The following is a 20,887-nucleotide window of genomic DNA, read 5'->3' as shown; positions in this document are numbered from 1 at the left end:
ATCACATTAAAATGAAAATTTAAGAACAAAATCAAACATATAAAACATTTTCACGCATGTAAAACCCACAATCTCTTTGTTTCCTCAATTGCATTACTTCAAATAGCTAATGTGATGTAAAACATCTACCATTCTTGATTCTACAAGCCGCCTTTGAACCAAGCCCCTCGAGGAAAGCCCAAACAAATCAATTATTTTTGTGTAAGGATTAAGAATTTAAGACCCTAACATGGATTTGTTTGGGCTTGCCTCGAGGGGCTTGGTTGGGGGTCTGGAGGTAGAGCCCCCGGCCCAGCACTAGGCACACACCTAAGCACCTAGGATCTAGGCAAGGCATATACCTTAAAATGTGCCTCACCTAAGCACCTAGGTGTGCCTGAGGCACACCTTTTAAATCTGGACAAGATATACCACCATCTCCAAAACCATTTACCTAGGGTCATTCACTGGTCATATTACTTCACTTCTCAGGTACATATCATATTTAAATTAAAAATTTGTAGTGACTAAAATGACTATTCCATTATTAATATTATTATTTTTCTAAAATTAAAAATCATTTTGTGATATAAATGTAGATTAGTAGGTTTGACAAATTCAATTTAATATTATATTCTTGAATATTTTGTAAATATCTTTTTACTTTTGTAAATAGTAAATATGTTGTTATTTAAATTAATAATTTAAAAAAAATATATATATATATAATTTTTAAGATACATACCATGTGCAAATTTGTAAATTTTAAGTACTAAAATAATTATTTTATTATTAATATTTTATTTGTAAAAATTTCTTGAAGTTCAAATAATCTTTTGATATAAATATGGATTTGATAGATTATTTATTCCATTATTTTATAAAATACCAGTTTTGAATATTATTCTTTTTAACTTTTTGTTGGAGTTGTTTGCTGCCTGAAGAAGTGTCTATATGGTCTCAAACAAGCTCCTAAGGCCAGGTTTAAACGATTATAATTGATGCTGATACCATCAAAGTTCTTCAGATTTCTCTCCTTTTACCTTATACCATCCACAAGGTGTGACACTACTATAATATGTGGACGATATTATCAATACAGGAGATGATGAAGATGGTATTGTTAATCTGAAACGACTTCTGAACCAAACCTTTAGGATGAAAGACCTTAGGTATTTGACATACTTTTTGGGGTTAGAGTTGGAACAGAATTCATGTGGCTATTTTGTCAACCAGCACAAATATGTGGCATACCTGGCTAAGTTGGCAAATCTTACACTCTAAGCTTGTTGATACTCTCTTTGAGATTAATCTAAAACTCAGCAAGGATGATGACTCCTTGAGGACATTACTCTTTATCATCTACAAGTGAAAAGATTGATTTGCCTTACTATGACTCACCCTGATATCTCCTATGCAGTTCCAGTGGTTGATCAGTTTGTTTCTGCTTCCCATCAACCACATCTTCTAGCTATCTATCATATCATCAAATATGTCTATTGCACCCTATCTCATGGGTTGTCCTCTTTCTCCTCATCGTCTGCCCATCTCTACTTATGCTGATGTTGATTGGGTTAGATTCCCAGATACTAGGAGATCCACTACAGGTCGTTGTGTTTTCCTTGGTGGTTCTGTTATCTATTGGAAATGCAAGAAGCAAACCACTGTCTCTAAATCTTCAATAGAAGCTGAATATAGGGCAATGTCCTGTGTGTAATGAAATTGTTTGGCACGAAACAACTACTTCACCATATTCACATTGATCACTCCTCTCCTATTCCCCCTATTTGTTGACAATCTAAGTGCCATCAAGAATGCTTCCAAACCAAATTTTCATAAGCACATGAAGCATATTGAAGTTGATTGTCACTTAATTAGGGACCTTCTCCATGTGGGTCACATTACACTTCCTCATCTTTCCTTAGGACTGCAACTATCAGACTTATTCACTAAAGTTATGAATAGGTAATGCAGCAGCTGAAGAATCAAATTTGGAATTTTCTTTTCTGTATTTTTGTATATTTGGACAGTATGGGTATTTTTGTCATTTTAACTAGTCCTGTGTGTGGCTTAGGCTATAATATCTTGATCATCTAGTTTATTAGGGGTTATCTTTCAATTTTTAGTTTATTTGCATTAGTAGATAGAAAGCTATTGTGGTTCTTGATGCACAAGACAATGAGTGGCATTTTTGTAATTATGGTGAACAGTATTCCGGGCCACAAGTCACTCTATATAAATAGATGTATTCACTTCCTTTGGAAGCTAATGAATGAATGAATGAATGAATGAAGATTTCTTTAGAGCAAGTTTGTTGTATGGAGTGATTCCTACAAACCCTAGAGTGATTCTAGGACCCTTAGGAGTGATTTCTTGGGATTTCTCTCTCATTTCTCTTTCTCCACCCCTTCTCCTCCCTCTCTCACAGACACTCTCTTGCTCTCTCATTTCTGTCTGGTGATAGCTTGTTCTAGCCCTACTGCATCACTAGGGCCTGACACACTTTTCTCATGGGCAAATAGATGCCCACATCAGTTCGAGGGGGAGAGTAGAAGAGATGAGGGATAATCTTGTATTTTTACTTTTATTCTTATTATCTCTATGAGAGCAATTTTGTATTTTGTATCTTGTACACTAGATCATGGGCAAATAGATGCCCACATCGTCCTTTCACTCATTTAATATAAATATTATCTTTTCTGGGTGTAATTCTCATTCAAACACACCCATACAACTCTTCTCTTCTTCCTTTCTTGATTCTTTCTTCTTCAATCTTTTTTATCAATTCTTTCTTCTTCAATCTGACATTGAAATAAACCTATAGAAAAAATGTAAAAGATTATTTGTGTTAATAACATTTTCTAGGAAAAACGATATTCATTGTGTACATTAGCTTTTCACTTATGTTAAATAATTAAGAAGAAAAAGAAAAATGTCAACTGGAAGTGTCCTTCAAGAAACCATCAATTGTTAGTGTCCAACACAACTCGACACAAACACTTCCTCCATTAATAGCTATATTTTTGTTTGATTTGTTTTGTTGTTTTTACTTTTATTTTCAGTTTATTCTGCCTTCCTTATTAGGTAACCAGGGCTATTCTTGTCATTTTATATGTAAATTTATGATTGATTGAAATACATGAGCAGGGTGCACACCTCAGAGACTCCTCCTACTTTTGCTTGGCTGTTCTCATAAATGTTTTCTCTTATCTTCTCCCATCTTCTCTTCTTTTATTCCATCTTTCCTTGTTCTTAATCAATTAAAACTAGCTTTAATCAAATAAATCTTGTTTGAAGAAAATAAATTCCTGTTTCTAGTTTAGTTTACCGTTACATCATCTTTACCCCATTACCAATTTATAACCTTTACATAGTATTGCATGAACATGGACATGGAAGTTGGACTACAATGCATGTCCAAGAGTCTGATTCGGAAAGATGATAAAGCAGGAATTCATGAAGAGGTCAATAGAAAAGCATATAATATTACAATACACATTTTCTGAATTCTAACATTATATACCTACAAAAAATGTTGCTTTTGCTTCTAAGTGACATTTGATACAAAAAATGGATTCATCTTGTAGATTAGCTGTTCAATTATGTCAAATAAGCTATGAAATAAAAAGGAAATGTAATGTAGAAGTGCCCTCAAGAATCTGTGGAGTGTCATACTCGGGTACATGTCCAATACAACATGCCGTCCATTTAGGAGAGTCCATCCAACACCACCTTTACATCCATGCATGTTCCTTATTCTTTTAAGATCTGGATTCCCCTAACCTAATCATGAACAAGCTATTGTTTCAGTAATTGGATATTCTATATATCCTATTTTGTAGGAATTGGAATCGCAACATCAGTGCCTTGAATTAACCTATTTGATGCTGCTAGAGATGATGTACAGGTCCGGTTGTTTTGCATATTCTCAAGGGCTACCACAGTCTTTTATAAACATATCAATTTACCCTATCTAATCAATCACTATCAACTGAACAATATCCACAAGTACTTTCAGAAGACTAAATAGGGTACCTTCTGTTCACTGATTCAAGTGATTACCTTCTGGTTCATAGTTTCAATAAATAATGTTTCACGAACAACGGATGAGATTGCATCAATGAATTCTTCAAGCATTCCTTTAGCATGGTAAATCCGGCAGAGCTTAACTTTTACTTTACCATTAAGCCACCATGGTTTTGGTTGCACTGAATTCACGTCAAGGCTTGAATCTGGAGAAATAAATTGAAAAAATGATATACTAAAAAGAATTCAAAAACATGAGAAAAGGATGCAAATACATGTCAGGGGGAAAAAGAAATATGTGTTGTATAAGGATGCAAATACATGAGAAAAGGATTATCAAACTTCAATATGAAATTACCTAATTCTTTTGGAGGAGAAAGCAATGTAATGGCCTCATCTTCCTTTCCCTCTTCAAGAAGAAGTGAAGCTAAAGTTAAACGGGCATCAATGTTGTCCTCTGCCCTAGGTAAAGCTAAACAGAAATATAAGTTATGAAAATGAAGAGATCACCTGCTAGAATAAAGCAGGAATTTGAAAGCATATATTAATCAATGTGCACATCTAACCATTCAATAATGGACAGTTGTATCTTTCAAGTAAACTTGGCAAAATAGTCATGGAATTTTTTAACAAAAATAGTACAAGGAAATTGCAGCTTAAATTTCACAAAGATGCCCCCAACATCTCAAACATTGTCAGACAAATGTCCATTGGGAATTTATGCTCAACAAACAAACAGGATATAAATATCTAGTTTCCACCCTAGAAAAAATACATGTTTAACTTACTGTCTTTGTAAATAGACCTGGTTTCAGAGAAGAAAGATGGAAAATAGGTGAAAATTAAAACTAAGTGCAAACCCATGGACTCTGTACAGACAGTGGACAGGCAACGATAGTGGTTCATCTCCGAAAGTCTAAGGATCTTGTAGTGGAGTATGTGGAGATTCTGGGACCTAATGTATCTTATTAGTATAGTCCCTGTTGCACATTACATTACTTGTATTCTTTATTCTTTTTTCTCTTTCAGCCCTGTATGGGCATTTTTGCAATTGAACATATTCTTTAATACGAAAGAGGCTCTTTGGGGTGGGGGTCTCCTATTCTTGACACCCCTGAATTCCTTTGATCTCTTTCATGTTTGAACCAGTAGATTAACATGGCATCAAAGCAGGTTGCTCTCTGATCTATTTTCTGATCTCTTGATCCTCACTGAAAGCAGTAGCCCTATTGTCCTATTAGGATTTAAGGCCCTCTCTGTTCTACAAAAGAGATTAAGGTTGTTTGATCAACCCTAATATCTGTCCATTCTGTTTTGTGCAACTAGCAGGAGAGATTTTATTCTCTCTCTCTTGGGAGATTTTAGATAGAGGCCAAACTTCAGATCTAGTGTGGCCTAGGCCTGATCTATTCACCATACATACAGCATCTGATTTGGTGAATTTTTTGAAGGAATTCTGGTTTTGTTTTTGGGGAGGAAATAGTGTACAGTTTCCTTCTTTGGACTGCAACATCTTTGAGGGGTTATCTCAAGGACTTTCAGATCTATTTTTTGAAGGTTTTCTGGAAAATACATTTAACAGATACAATGAAGGAAGAAATTGATGTGTTACACAAAAATGGCACTTGGGAGTTGGTGGATCTTCCTGAAGGGAAGAAACCAGTGGGTTGCAAGTGGGGGTTCACAGTGAAACACAAGGCTGATGGAACTGTTGAAAGGTACAAGCCCGAAATGGTGGCAAAAGGTTTTACATAGGTATATGGAGTGATCTATGCAGAGACTTTTTCTCCAGTAGCCAAAATGAACTCTATCCAGATTCTCCTTTCCTTGGCAGCAAATCTTGACTGGGATCTTCACCAATTGGACATCAAGAATGCCTTCTTGAATGGTGACTTGGAAGAGGAAGTGTACATGACCCAACCTCTAGGTTTTTGTGCCAAAGGTAGTGAATAGAAAGTGTGCAAATTAAAAAAATCTTTATATGGGTTGAAACAATCACCTCGGGCCTGGTTTAGTAAGTTCCACTTAGAATTTCAACAGATGGGGTTCAAACAATGCCAATCAGACCACACTCTATTTGTGAAGAAAGGTGAAGGGAAAATTGCAGCTCTAATTGTGTATGTGGAAGACATAGTGATCATAGGAGATTGGGAGGCTGAAATACAGAGACTAAAAGAATTCTTAGCCACTCAATTTGAGGTGAAAGATCTAGGCCCCTTATGTTATTTCCTTGGAATTGAAGTGACCCTCTCTCACAAGGGCATCTTTATTCCCCAACGGAAATATGTACTAGATCTACTAGAAGATACAGGCAAGCTAGGGGTGAAACCAATTGACTCACCAATTGAACCTGTTAGTGGTGTTAGTGAAGGGGTATTTCGGTCTTTGTACTTGTTGAGAATGTTGATGTGTACTGTTATGTTAGTTCGACTGCCTCTTACTTAAAGAAGGGCACTTAAGTCTTTTCCAATAAGTTAATAATATAATAACAGGTCTGGCCGAATCTAGGGATGATTTTCTCTCTAATTCGAACCAGCCCTTCTCTCTTTTCTTTCTTCTTTCCTCTCCTACTTCTTGCTGTTTACTTTACTTTACAGTCAACGAACAAGACAGAATTCTAGGACAGGTCAAACTTCAACATGGTATTAGAGCGAGGTTAAACAAATCAGACTTGCTAGAATTCTATCTTCTGCGCACTCAAATTAGGGTTTCTCAGCTGTGAGTTGGAGACTGGGAAAAGGGCTGAAAATGAGTGATCGCCCTCTTCCCTAGGAGGTTCCTATGCCTCCGATTGTGTCGTTGGTGATTGGTTGCTGTGGTTTCTAAGCCCTAGTTAGTGCTGGTACGTGTGGTGCAGTGGTGTCTCAGCCCTTCGTGTGGTTGGCCTTCAGGCGATGAGGTAAAGTTTTTTTTTATGCATATTTTCTGTTATGGAATACATGAGACGTGTAGTACAGTTCGTATGATGGGTTTTCAGATTGCAGTATGCTAGGGTTTATTCTGGTTTGTGTGTGATTCGAAGGGCAATAGTGTCTACTTAATGGTGAAACTTCCGGTAGCTGTGGATTAGGGTTTGTGGTGTTACAAGTGTGGTTTTCAGCATTTAATACTGCTAAAATCAGTGTGCAGATTTTGGTGAGTAGGGTTTGTGGTGTTGCAGTTCTCAGCATTTATTATATTACTGTTGAAATCAGTGTGTAGATTTCGGTGAAGTGTCTGTGTGTAGTGTGCAGTGTGTAGTGCTCAGAATTCAGTGATAAGGGAGTTCGACAATGGCAGATAATAGTGATAGTAAACCTAGTGTCATGATATCTACTGACTACCTGAATGTCCAAATGACCTCCATTAAACTGAATGGAGAGAATTATGTCCCTTGGGCCAAGTATGTAGAGGTTTTTCTGAAGGCGAAGAAGAAAGTGAAGCACATAAGAGAGGAGAAACCCCCCGCTAATTCTCAGGAGTATGAAGACTGGGAACAGGAAGATGCACAAATCATTACATGGTTGTGGAACAGTATGGAACCCAGAATCAGTGTGAACTTCATGTTTCTTGACACAGCCAAAGAGGTGTGGGATCATGCTAAAAACTGTATTCAGGTCAGGAAAATACCACTAGGGTATATCAACTGTATTAGGAATACTTCAATCTGCAACATGGAAATCAGAGCCTTGAGGAGTACTATGCCAGTGTGAGGAATATCCGTAATGAGTTAAATGTCTATCATCCTCTCACTTCTGATGTCAAAGTTCAACAGCAACAGCGAGAGCAGCTTGATGTGACACGGTTTCTGGTGGGGCTAAAGTCTGAGTATGAACCAGTACGAGCCCAGATACTAGGGGGATCTACTCTTCCATCTTTAGAGGAGGTGTTTGCTCGTCTTCGGAGGGCTTCCATTGGATCTATGGATTCTAATGTCTCGGATAAATCAGCATTTGCAGTGTCGAGAGGTCGAGGTGGCAGAAGTGGGGCTCGAGGAGCCCAACCTGGCAGGAGTGGTAGTGGTGGATCTACACATATCCGTGGTGGTGGTCGTACTGGAGGCAGAGATTCAGGGGGAGCTCGTGGTAGAGGACGTGGCTCGGGTCCATGGAAGTGTACTCATTGTGGTTTGGATGGACATACTATTAACTACTGCTATGACTTACATGGTCCTCCCTCGACGTGGGCTAACCATGCCATGACTAGTGACACCAGTTTCAGCTCTAGACAGGAGAACCGGTCAGCTGACCCGATGCCTTCTACTCCCTCAGATGGTCCAGGCAAGGAGATGGTGAGTGTTCCTCGGGATGAGTATGAAAGGTTTGTTCAATCCAAGTAGCAGCAGAACACAGCTACCTTTGCACACTCAAGTATGGCTTGTTTGGCATCCACACCCAACCCCTGGATTATTGACTCTAGAGCCTCCGATCACATGACGGGAACTCTAGGTGTGTTTTCATCTCTCACTCATTGCTCAACATCACAATCTGTTACCCTTGCTAATGGCTCCACATCATCTATCTGTGGTGTTGGTAACGTTGACCTAGACCCTGTATCCCTATCCTCTGTTTTATATGTACCTAAGCTTCCATTTAATCTTATGTCTGTTAGTAAGCTAACCAAGTCCCTTAAGTGTTCCATCACATTTTACCCTTCTATGTGTGTTTTTTGGGATCTCAAGACGAGGATGAAGATTGGTGGAGGGCATGAAGCCGGTGGACTGTATTATCTTGATGGTGGTGGACGAACGTCAACGGCCCTTCAGTCATCCATTTCTCCTCTTTAGTGGCATTGTAGATTTGGTCATCCTTCGCTGAAAGTGTTGCAGTCCTTAGTCCCTTCATTGAGTCAACTTTTTGTTTTAGATTGTGAGTCATGTCAATTTGGGAAACACCATCGTGTTCCCTTTCGTTCTAGGGTCGATAACCGTGTGTCGAGTCTTTTCTCTTTAATTCATTCAGATGTTTGGGGTCCTTATAAAGTGATGTCATATAATGGATACAGATATTTTGTTATTTTTGTTGATGACTATTCAAGAATGACGTGGCTCTATTTAATGAAAGAAAGAAGTGAATTATTTTCCATCTTCCATAAATTTTATGCTGAGATCCGCAATCAATTTGGCGTTCACATCAAAATTTTCCATTCTGATAATGGTCGTGAATACTTGTCTTCATCTTTTCAAGAATACTTGGACCAACATGGCATTATACACCAAACTTCATGTACCTACACTCCGCAACAAAATGGGGTTGCTGAGAGAAAGAACCACCATCTTGTAGAAAAGACACGCTCCCTCATGGCCCACATGAATGTTCCCAAAACCTTTTGGAGCGATGCAATGCTCACCTCTTGTTTCTTAATTAATCGGATGCCCACGTCTATCCTTGATGGTCATTCTCCTTTTAGTGTCTTATTCCCCAACATGTCTCCGTTTCCGCTTTCTCCTCGAGTATTTGGGTGTGTCTACTTCGTTCATAATCTGGGTCCCGGGACTAACAAGTTAGATGCATGTTCCCTGAAGTGCATACCAAACTTCCAAACTTCTTGCTTGGAACAACGTTAGATGCACGTTCCCAAACTTCCACACTGGGATGATCCACCTCCTCTGGTTCCAGTCATGCCTACGTCCTTGCCTCCGGTGCCACCGTCCGTTGACCGTCCACCCATCCGTCACGTGTATACACATCGCCCGCGTGTACCGACTGCAGCTCCTCCAACTTCATCACCATCGACAGATCCAGCTCCACCTCCGACGGCAGCCTCCGACCTAGATCTTCCTATTGCCTTCTGGAAAGGTAAACGTACTTGCACCCTTCACCCTATTTCCAATTTTGTTTCACTTACCCACCTCTTTGCCTCCCATCGCCAGTTCATCTCTTTGTTATCCTACGTGGTTGTTCCTAAGGATGTCTAGGAAGCCCTTACCTCTCTAGAGTGGTGTCGTGCTATGGAAGAAGAGCTCTTTGCTTTACATCATAATCACACTTGGGATCTCACCATTCTTCCTCCTGGGAAGTAGGCTGTCGGTTGTAAGTGGGTGTATATTGTTAAGTACTTGCCAGATGGTCGTGTTGAGCGCCTGAAGGCGCGGCTGGTTGCCAAAGGGAACTCCCAAACCTATGGCATTGACTACACAGAGACATTCTCCCTGGTTGCTAAGATAGGGTCAATTTGTGTTGTCATCTCCCTTGTAGTGTATGATTGGCCTCTCCATCAGCTAGATATCAAAAATGCCTTTTTGCATGGTGATTTGCTCGAGGAGGTCTACATGGAGCAACCACCAAGGTTTGTTGCTCAGGGGGAGGATGGTAAGGTATGCAGACTTAAGAAGGCTATTTATGGACTTAAACAGTCCCCTCAAGCATGGTTTGGTAGGTTCAGTGAGGTGGTCAAGAAGTTTGGTATGAAACAGTGCCAAGTTGATCACTCTGTCTTCAGTTTTGACTCTTCGGCAGGCAAAATAATATTGGTGGTGTATGTGGATGATATCATTGTGACTGTGAATGATAAAATGGGCATTGACTGGGAATGATATCGTTCAGACAAAGGACCTTGGCAAGTTGAAATACTTTTTGGGCATAGAGGTGTCCTAGTCGGTATTTGTCTATGACCAGGCCTGATATTGCTTATGCAGTGGGTGTCCTTAGTCAGTTCATGCAATGAGTGTCCTAGTCGGTTCATGCACAATCCAGAGCTAGCTTACTGTTCTAGAAACATGGACATTTAAAGGTAGAAGTATATATACTAATGCTGATTGGGCAGGGGCAATTGATGACCAAAGGTCTACCAGTGGGTATTGTACCTTTGTAGGAGGAAACCTGGTCACATGGAGAAGTAAGAAGCAAAGTGTGGTGGCTAGATCTAGTTTTGAAGTAGAATACAGAGCTATGTCTCATGGGGTTGCTGAAATCATGTGGATAAGAAACCTGTTAGGTGAACTGAGTTTTGTAGTTAGCAACCCTATGTCACTCTATTGCGACAATAAAGCTACTATCAACATTGCAGCTAATCCAGTCCTCCATGATAGAACAAAACACATTGAAGTGGACAATTATTTTATTAGAGAAAAACTTGTGAATGGAGAAGTGTGCACTCCATATGTCAGCTCAAAAGAACAATTTGCAAACATCTTCACCAAAGGTCTTCATCATGTGCGGCATAATGATTTGTGTGACAAATTGGGCATGATTGACATCTATGCTCCAACTTGAGGGGGAGTGTTGAAATAATTTATTTTATTTTTTTAGGGTCTGTTTGGTTGGTTAAAGCCTTTTTTATTTTCTGTTATTGTACTTCACTTACAGCAGGGGCACAAGGGTCTTTTCCCTTCTTATTTTTGTCACCTTATATATTATAATAGAAGCTGCCGCCAGCTCTGTTCCATTGCCTCTAAATCTTTCTTCTTCCCTTCTTTCTTCTTCTCTTCTCTTCTCTTCTCTTCCTTATTTTTCAAATCAGATTTATTGCCAAGACATGGTATTACAGAACTCTCTGTCTTTTTTTTTTCTAGTCCAACCTGCATTTTTTCTCTTCTTTTCTCCTACATTTTATTTTTTTTTTCTCTTTTGTCCAAAAAGAAAACTTAGGACTGACCGCACTTTTTAGAACTCTGTTCTAGGACTACCCTTTGGAGGAGAGACCAAGGAAAGTTCCCTAGCTTCAGTGGTGGCCTATTAGGGTGAGAGGAACACCAGTAGCCAACCAGAAACTAGAGTGGTCTGATAAATCTCAGACCTAGAAGCTGGACAGATTAGAGGAACCCTTGTACCAGCCCTCAGTGGAGGAGAAGCACAGCTGCAGCTTGGTTGTTTGTGTTGACAGTGTTCCCAGCAGCCAAATGCTGTAATAGGGGTTTGACAGTGGACAGTGGTGACAATTGCAGAACAGTCCAGGAGAGGTTCAGGTTCAGGTTCAGGTTCAGATTTGAATCCTTCACATTTCACATTTTTAAGAGTATTAGCAGCTGTTTGTTGGTAGAAATTCAAAGATGTCTTCAGTTTCAGGAGAAGTGTCTTCTAAGGATACTAGATGGAAAGGGTTTGATGATTCCCAACCTGCATAGCCTACAAATTACCAAGGTGCTGTTTGATGAATACAACTTTAGGGAATGGTCAATTTCAACAAGGTTATTTATTTTTTTTCAGGGGTTTAATGGGTTATATTGATGGAAAATCAAAGCAATTCAAGGAAGAAGATGTGGATATTGCTACGTGATGCAGAGAAAATGCAACAATTATGTCCTGGTTACTTGCCTATATGATTATAATAGAAGCTAGGACTATCCAGCATTTCCCACTGCATCTACAGATTGACTCAGGATATTGCAACGTTGAATCAAGGGAAGATGATTATTTTGCTACTCTAGAAGGGCTATCAATTGGGACAGCAGTAGTGACAAAGAAAAGTATTATACGTAGGTTGAGGAGGGAAGAGACTTCAAGTTCTTGGGAGGTTTAGACCCTATATATGAGAACATTCAATCACAAATACTGGGACGAGATGAGCTACCAGATTTGCAACAGGTTTGCTACCTTGTCAGAAATGAAGAGATTAGGAGAAGGGAGATGCAGTTTGAGAGTCAATCTCAGCCCCTTGAGCATTCAGCCCTGGTTTCTTTAGTACCTAAAGGTGGAACGAATGGTGAAAGAAGCACTTGAAGTGCTTTCACTGTGGGGGAGAGAAACACACTAAGGATACTTGTTGGATACTTTATCCTCATCTAAAACCAGCTGTGTATTGAGAAAGGCTAAGCCTCAGAAGGGACAACTATCAGGAGGCAATGCTACTACTTCTAATATTGCTGAGGGAATTCAGAAGCCCAGACCTATAACTATTACTTTTCCAATGGGACAGACCACTACTACTAGCAGTACAGAGAACTTCCTAGGTTTTACTGCTGATGAGGTAGAAATCCTTAGTTGAGCAATGGGTCGGTTGAGGAACATCCCTCTTGTTTCCTCGTCCTTTGCCAAGTCAGGTACAACTTCTGCTCATAGTGTCTCTAGTTCTCTTTAGTCTCACTCCCGAATCATCGATTCAGGCGCTACTGATCACATGACACATCAGTCCTCATTGTTCACCACTTAGCAGCTTTTATCTAGGCAAGACAGGGCGAGAGTAGTTGATGGTTCCTTCACTACCATTTCTGGAAAGGGGGAGGTGAACCTCGGCAAGGATCTCTCCCTCAAATCTATTCTCCATATTACCAGTTTTGCTTCTAACTTATTACCTGTTTCTAAGCTTACAAAAAACTTGGATTGTAGTATGTGTTCTGCAAGACATATTGACAAGGAGAACAATTGGGAGCAGTCATGAAAAGGGGGGCCTTTACTACTTCAATGAAGATATTAGTTCTGCCAAGCACCAGTCTAATCTTAGTGCGAATGATAACAAGGAGTCAATAGCTAGGGTGCCTTTTTCGCACACTAGGTTAGGCCATTTGTCTTTTTAGTTAACAAAAGAGTTGTTTCACGAGTTAATTGTTTCTAGCCAGAATCTTTTTTGTGAGGTTTGCAAAATGTCAAGATAATGCAGAACAATTTATCCAGTTCCAAAAAAGAAGTTTTTGCACCTTTTGATTTGGTTAATTCTGATGTTTGGGACCCTTTACCCCTAGTTTCCATGGATGGTTATTGCTTTATTGATAATTTTTCAAGATGTACATGGATTTACTCGTTGAAAAACCAAGACGAATTGGAATTGGCATGGATTACAATGGTTTTTTATAAAATGGTGGAAACAAAACTTGGAAAGAATACTAAGCAATTTCAGTCTGACAATGCAGCAATATACTCTGAGAAAGCCTTGAACATATTTCTTGAAGATGAGGGTGCTCTGCATCATTCCTCGTGTGCACACACACCTCAACAAAATCAGATCGTGGAGAGGAAGAACAAACAATGATTTGAGACAGCTCAAACCCTTTAGTTTCAGCATAAGTTACCAAAAAGTTATTGGTCTCAAGCAGTTCTTACAGCTTTACCATCCAAGGTGTTGGGTACAAAAACTCCTTTCTCCATACTATGTCCAAGTGATGAAGAGTTTTATTTACCCTCTTTGGTTGTGTCTACTTCATTCATGTGAGGGATCTAAAAAGAACCAAGTCGGATCCAAAAGCTCTTTGTGGTGTCTTTCTTGGGTACTCTCCTACTCAAAAAGACTAAAAGTGTTATGATCCTCTGTCCAAAAGAAAATTTGTTATGAAAGATGTGGTTTTTCTTTGAGTCTCAATCTGTTTTTGTATTTCCCTAGAATCCTCTTCAGGGAGAGACTTGTTAGATGGAAGAGAAATCTTCTCCTCCGTTTGTTCCCTTGCATCCTCCTGACTTTCCACCCTCTCCTCCTAATCCACCTAGCTCTGGCACTTGTCCAGATACTTTGGGTGAGTCTCCTATGTCTTCCAGTGATGACCCTAGTGCTAGTGATAACCTTAAGAGGCAAAAAGAGCTGATAATCTTTCAAAGAAAGCAGAAAAGGACTCAAATTGATGACTGCAACCAATTGGACTCTGAGCAACCCGATCCAGGTAACCCTAATCCTGTTTCCCCTCCTACTTCTGATTTGGATTTGCCTATTGCTCTTCACAAACTTGTCCATTCTTGTACAACCCATCATCCTTCTGCTAAATATGTCTCTTATTCAGCTCTATCACCCGGTTATTATTCCTTTACTAGCAAGGACCCGTGCGATGCACGGGAAAAATCTAAAAGATTTAATATTTTTATTTTTCGTTTAATGTTGATTTATAAAAAATAATAATTGTTAATTGAATATGACTAAATATTTTTAATAAATTTAGTTTTATTAATAACTTGTAGTAATTTTAATAATTTGTATTCCTTTTATTATTTTTAAATGAAATTTTGATTACTTTTAAAATAAACAAAAATAATTATAAAAGCTAACACTTTTATTAATTCCACTAATAATTAGGAAATGACAACGGGGTGGATTCAGGGCAGGGCACCCCATCCCCGCCCCGTCCCCAGTGTCATGCGGGTTCAAGGCAAGGTAACCACTACTCAATGTCGAGCAAGTTAAGGGCAAGGCACCCCACTCCTCATCAAGGATGGGGAATCCTCGAATTTCCTTGCCCCGTCCCCAATATTGCGCGGGTTCCAATAGAGGTGTAAATTGGGTCGTGCTGGGTCAGCACAACACGACCCGCATGTGGCCCGCATAAAGTATGAGTCATGCCGTGCTGGCCCATGAGGCGTCCCGGGTCATGCCTCCCTCCGGTAGGATAATTTGGGGGGTCGGCTCGGCACGGCCCACAGCTCAAGCCCACACGGGCCCATGCCATGCTGTGGGTTGGACCTTGGGCCAGGCCATGCCGCACAACAAGCCAATCTCAAGGCAAGGCACCCACTCCCCGTCCAAGGTTTGGACCGGATAGGGACCCGTTCTGGGGTCGAACAGTCTGTTTGTCAAACGGATGACCTGCTCTGACAGAAAAAATAAAAAAATTACAAAAACAAAAAAAGGCCAAAACTAATTGTCCGAGTTGACAATTCAACTGCCCAGGTCAGCGGTTTGCTAACCAAATAAACGGCTTTTGGAAAAAAAGAGGTTTTGAGGAGAAACGGTGTTCGGTTCCTAATTTTTCGGTCTAACCATCTGGTTTGATCCAGTTTTGAAAACATTGTCCCTGTCCACCCAATATTCAATTTGATGATAGAAATGATCAAAAGGATAATTGAGTATCAACCACATGGTAAATTTCTAAAAGTACACTAAATTGTCTTTAATATTCAAAAATGTAATTTTATTAAAATTTTGGAAAATTTATTGTACTTGTGAAATTTTGAAAATTTATTCAAATTTATTTAAATTTTATTAAATAATTTATTTTCTTTTAAATGGTTTACTTACAGAATTATACTAATTTATCTTATAATTTCTAATATAAACTAACCAATAATTTCCTTTTTCCAATATTATATTAATTTATCTTAATAATTTGTGTAATTATTTGTTCAAATTATAGTTTTTCATTTCCCATAGTCATTTATCTTTAATAATTTGCAATGAAAATTACAAAAATTTTCAATGATTTTCCAAAATCTATCAAATGTAAATAATTTTCCTAAAATTTCCAAAATATTCTAATAATTTTCAATAATTATTTAATGCATTTTAAATAAACTTTCACATAATTTATATCTTTTAATTTCAAAAATGTTATTTTATGAAAATGTAGTTTTATGAAAATTTTTGAAAATTTTATTACATTTGTGTAACTATGGGGATTTATTGAAATTTTTTTAAATTGCTAATAAATATATATTTTTATTTTGTAGTTTACTAACAAAAATACACTAATTTATCTTTTATTTTTCAATATAAATTAATTAATAATTTCATTAACATTATAATATTTTGTTCCCCCATTTGTATTTGGTTATTAATTATAATAATAACAATAACTAAAATTTTATACTTTTCGTTAATTGTTAAATATAATTCTCAATTTTATAGAAATTAGTTAAAGAGTTTTCAATTTCTATAAAATGTTGTTTAATGAGTTAATTAATAACAATATTTATTAATTTTTGGTAAATAACACTATTTAAAACTCATTGGATATGGGTGGGACTAAATATTAACCGTATTTAACTATTAATTAATTAATATGAATATTTTAAATGAGGGAGAGTGGATATAGATTGGGGGGATGCATTTTAGAAATCGATTAGGGAGTTGGGCAACATGATACTTTCCTATTAGTTTAAATGAGATATCTTAGGAGAGAGATTTAGGAATATTTTTTGGTAGTTGGGCGACATGGCTTAATGGGAGTGGTGGGAAGGGAAAGGGAGAGAAAGTCAAAGAGAATGCATGGTGGGGATAATGGAGCAAGGAGAGGTATGGTGATGGGGACCCGTGCTCTGTTAAGCGAAAGTTAACCAACATAAATACATAAGAGTATATAATTGTTTTATATTTGAACATTTTAATAAACAATCCGATCAAACTCAACCCGAGTTAATCGGCTTTCTAGTATTTTAGATCGGCTTTGGTTTAAAAAAAATATATTAATATTTTATATTTTAAATTTAATTTTTTAATACGAGAAAGTAGGAAATTCCCATATTTGTTAGTCTAAAATAGACCCATATTTAATTTTTTAATTTTTAATAATATCATTGTAATTTATGGAATTTAAAGTTAATTTTTTAAGTTTAAATCTTTTGAACAAACAAACTAAACCGAAAATAGACCCAAATCGAAACAACCCGAGTTGGTGGGTTTTCGCTAATAGTCAATCGGTTTCGAGTGACAAACTGCGGACTTGACCAGATCGATTTGGTTGGCAAAACAGCCTACAACTGAACTTAACCAATCATTAAACACCACTAATTTCAACTAAATTTATAGTCTAATCTCTAATAAGTAACAATAGTTTAATCTCCAATAACTATTGAAAATTTATAGCAAACATACAAAATCATTGAAAACAAGTTTATAATGAAAATATAATAGATATATAATAAAAATACAACAATTACAAAAATATAATAAATACTGAAAATATACTAAAAATTTCAATAAATAGTGTAATCTTAAATAATAGTTTAATCTCTAATAAGCATTAATCTATAAATTATAAAAAATATATAATTACTAAAAATAAATTTATAAAAAATACAATAAATACGATAAATTAAATTACAAAAGTTAAATAGTAGTTTTTTAATCTCCAAAAATTATTGATAAGTTGCTATTAAATAACAAAGTAAATATACATTTAAAAATAATTATTGAAAGCATATTTATTAAAAACAATAAATAACTACTGAAAATAAAATAAATGTTAGTTAGAGTAAATAAAAACATATAGTGAATATACACTATTAGTGTAAATTTATTACTAGTAAATATAATTTTGTTGAAAGTTATTTTCTATAATTATTAAATGATATAAGTTAAATTTGTTATTTACAATATTATTTACTTAATTAAATAATATTGTTATTTAAGTTCTTAAAATATTAATTGTTTATTGAATTTAATAATCCATAAAATTATAATTATACTATTATTACATAATTTGTTATTAATTTTGTAAAATATTAAATTATTATTAATATGATGATTGTGAATTCTATTATAATTATTTTTCTACTTTTAAGAATTTTTTTAATTTATTATATAACTTCGTTATTTTAACTATTTAAAATTTTTTTCATGTTAAATATTGTCATTTAAATGTTTAAATAACATGTAAAATATTTAAAATTTTTCATAATTTGAATTTTAACTATTTTAATGTTATTACATAATATTAAATATTTTCTTATATTATTTAGCTATTTTTAATGTTTTTTTAAGATTTTCAGTTATTGAAATATTTAAATAATGTTTTATTTTTTTTAATGTTAAATTCTTATTATTTGAATAACATTTAAATTGAATAATTCATAAAATTATTATTTTTATTGTTACTACATAATTTCATGATGAATTTTGTAAAAATGTTGAATTATTAATAATATGAATATTATTAAATCTATTAATTTTTTGTGTTTTGAATAAATATTTTAAATTTAGTATAGAATTTCATTATAACATTTAAATAGTTCTGATTTTTTTTAATTGAAACTTTCTTTAGATAGATATAGATAAAAAGTGGGGGAGAGGATAAATAGGAATTAGAGATAGTTTAGGAGAGAATCTCTCTACTAAATTAGAGATAATTTAAGAAATAAATAGGAGTTAGAGATAATTTAGGAGATAAATTGGAATTAGAGACAATTTGGGAGGAAGTGGGGGAAAGTGGTGCCACTTGGCTAGACATTAGAAAATTTTTATGGTTGCTAGAAATAGTTAGTTATATGTGATTTCCTTATTCGTTTAATGGATAATTATGTGAAATTAAAAAAATAAAAAATTCAAAAAAACAGAAAATTAGGAAGGGGGTTTCCTTCAAGGAGAGCTATGCTGACATGGCAGGTATATATATTTCTGCTCTTTCCTTGTGCATGTTCTTACCAGATATTCCAAAGCTGTAACTAATCCAAAGTGGAGAGAAGCAAAGAATGAAGAGATGAAAGCCTTGCTGAAGGCTCAGACTTGGGAGATAGTGGATCTACCTAAGGGAAAGAGTAATATCGGGTGCAAATGGGTGTTTACAATGAAAGATAAGGCAAGATTGGTGGCCAAAGGGTTTATAGAAAAGGAGGGGATTGATTACAAGAAATATTTTGCTCCATAGCTAAACTGAATACTATTTGTGTGTTCTTGTCCTTAGCAGCAAATTATTCTTGGGGGTTTCATCAATGACATGTAAAGAATGCATTCTTAAATAGAGATTTATAGGAAAAAGTATTCATGAGTCTTCCACCTGGTTACGACTTCCAAGGAAAAGTATGCAAGATGGAGAAGGCTTTGTATGGATTGAAACAATCTCCTCATGATTGGTTTAAAAGAATGTGTAAGGCCATGAAAGGTATGGGGCACTCCCAAAGAAGTGCTGATCATACACTATTCATCAGGAGACGGTGATAATCTCATAGTTCTTATTGTATATGTGGATGATATGGTGGTGACTAGGAATGATGAAGCAGAAATAAGGAGGTTCAAGAAGTTTCTAGCATCAGAGCTTGAAATCAAGGATTTGGGACCACTAAAATGATTTCTTTGGATTGAAGTGGCTAGATCAAGTGAAAGTATGCTATGAACTTGTTAGAGGAGACTGGAATGATGGGGAGCAGAGTAGCTGAAACTCCCATAGAACAAAACCATGGCATATAGGTAGTTGTAGGTGAGACCTACCCTGACAAGGAAAGATATCAGCCATTGGTGGGAAAGTTAATAATACCTATCCTTTGCTCGACCAGACATTGTTTATGTGTCTATCTTGTTAGTCAGTTTATGCATGCTTCTAAGATCTCTCATATGAAGTCAACTGAACAGATCGTTAGATACTTGAAGACTTGTCTCGGAAAGGGTTTATTATTCAGCAAGCATGATAAATTTGAAATTGGAGGCTTTATTGATGTTGATTGGGCAGGTTCCACGGGGGACAGGAAGTCGACTTAAAGGTACCATACATTTGCTGGGGGTAACCTTTTCACATGGAGGATTAAGAAGTAGAGCATAGTTGTGAGATCAAGTACACAGACTGAATATAGAGCTATGGCTCATGGTGTCTCTCAGACTATATTGTGATAACAAGGCTGCCGTCAACATTGCCACAACCTAGTGCAAGTGTGCAACATGACAAGACTAGACATATAGAGGTTGACAAACACTTTTTTGCGAGAGAGAATTGTGTTAGGAGAATTGTGCATTCGCTTTACACCTTCAAAGCTACAACTAGCAGATGTTCTCACCAAAGGACTTGCATCTACAGCACCTGTAAGGAGTGATCTGTTGCAAGTTGAAGGGGCTAGAAGGTCTAGGGGTAGAGGTAGACCCAGAAAGGGCATGGGTTGAAGTACTAAATAATGACGTAAGCGCTCAAAATTTAACAATAGATATGGCACTGAACAGAACAAAATGGCAAAACTGAATTCATGTGGCCATCCCCATATACATGGGATAGTGCTTAGATGACAACGATAATGATGATCTATGTTGACCATATATCTTTCCTACTTTGGATGGTTGTCATTATTTTGTCTTATCTGTGGATGACTATTCTCACTATACATGGCAATACTTGAGGCCTCCATGGATAAAATTCCACAAATTGTTCAATAATTTCTTTGTATGGTGGATACTCAATTTGAAAAGAAAATCAAAGTATTTAGATAGAAAATACAAAAGACTTCTTTGTCACCATTTTCACTCAACAATATGCTTTGCATCAGAACTCATGTACACCAAAACAAAATATACTAATAGAAAGGAAGAAATGTCATGTTCTTGAAGTCATTCATGAATTGAAGTTTAGCAA

At 36.5% G+C, this 20,887-nt stretch overlaps 1 protein-coding gene across 10 annotated transcripts in view; it reads right to left on the bottom strand.

Moving 5' to 3' along the window:
* The window catches only part of LOC148852988 (tetratricopeptide repeat (TPR)-containing protein), a 144,392-nt gene that overhangs the window by 41,945 nt on the left and 81,560 nt on the right, over nt 1-20,887 (bottom strand). For 4 of the 10 annotated variants that reach the window (XM_088944757.1, XM_088944758.1, XM_088944761.1 and 1 more), the window contains exons 9-10: nt 4,364-4,477; nt 4,042-4,211 (exon numbers count right to left, since the gene is read on the bottom strand). In XM_088944757.1, the coding sequence (XP_088800883.1) occupies nt 4,042-4,211; nt 4,364-4,477 (284 nt within the window). The remainder of the gene's footprint in view (nt 1-4,041; nt 4,212-4,363; nt 4,478-20,887) is intronic. The other 6 variants (XM_088944759.1, XM_088944764.1, XM_088944765.1 and 3 more) reach the window with 2 other exon arrangements.

This window comes from Nelumbo lutea, chromosome 5 (genome assembly GCF_056320005.1).
Source record: "Nelumbo lutea isolate HS-2025 chromosome 5, American lotus-T2T, whole genome shotgun sequence".
Lineage (NCBI taxonomy): Eukaryota > Viridiplantae > Streptophyta > Magnoliopsida > Proteales > Nelumbonaceae > Nelumbo > Nelumbo lutea.
Note: the sequence above shows the minus strand (reverse complement) of the source record. Positions and strands in the feature narration are given on the sequence as shown.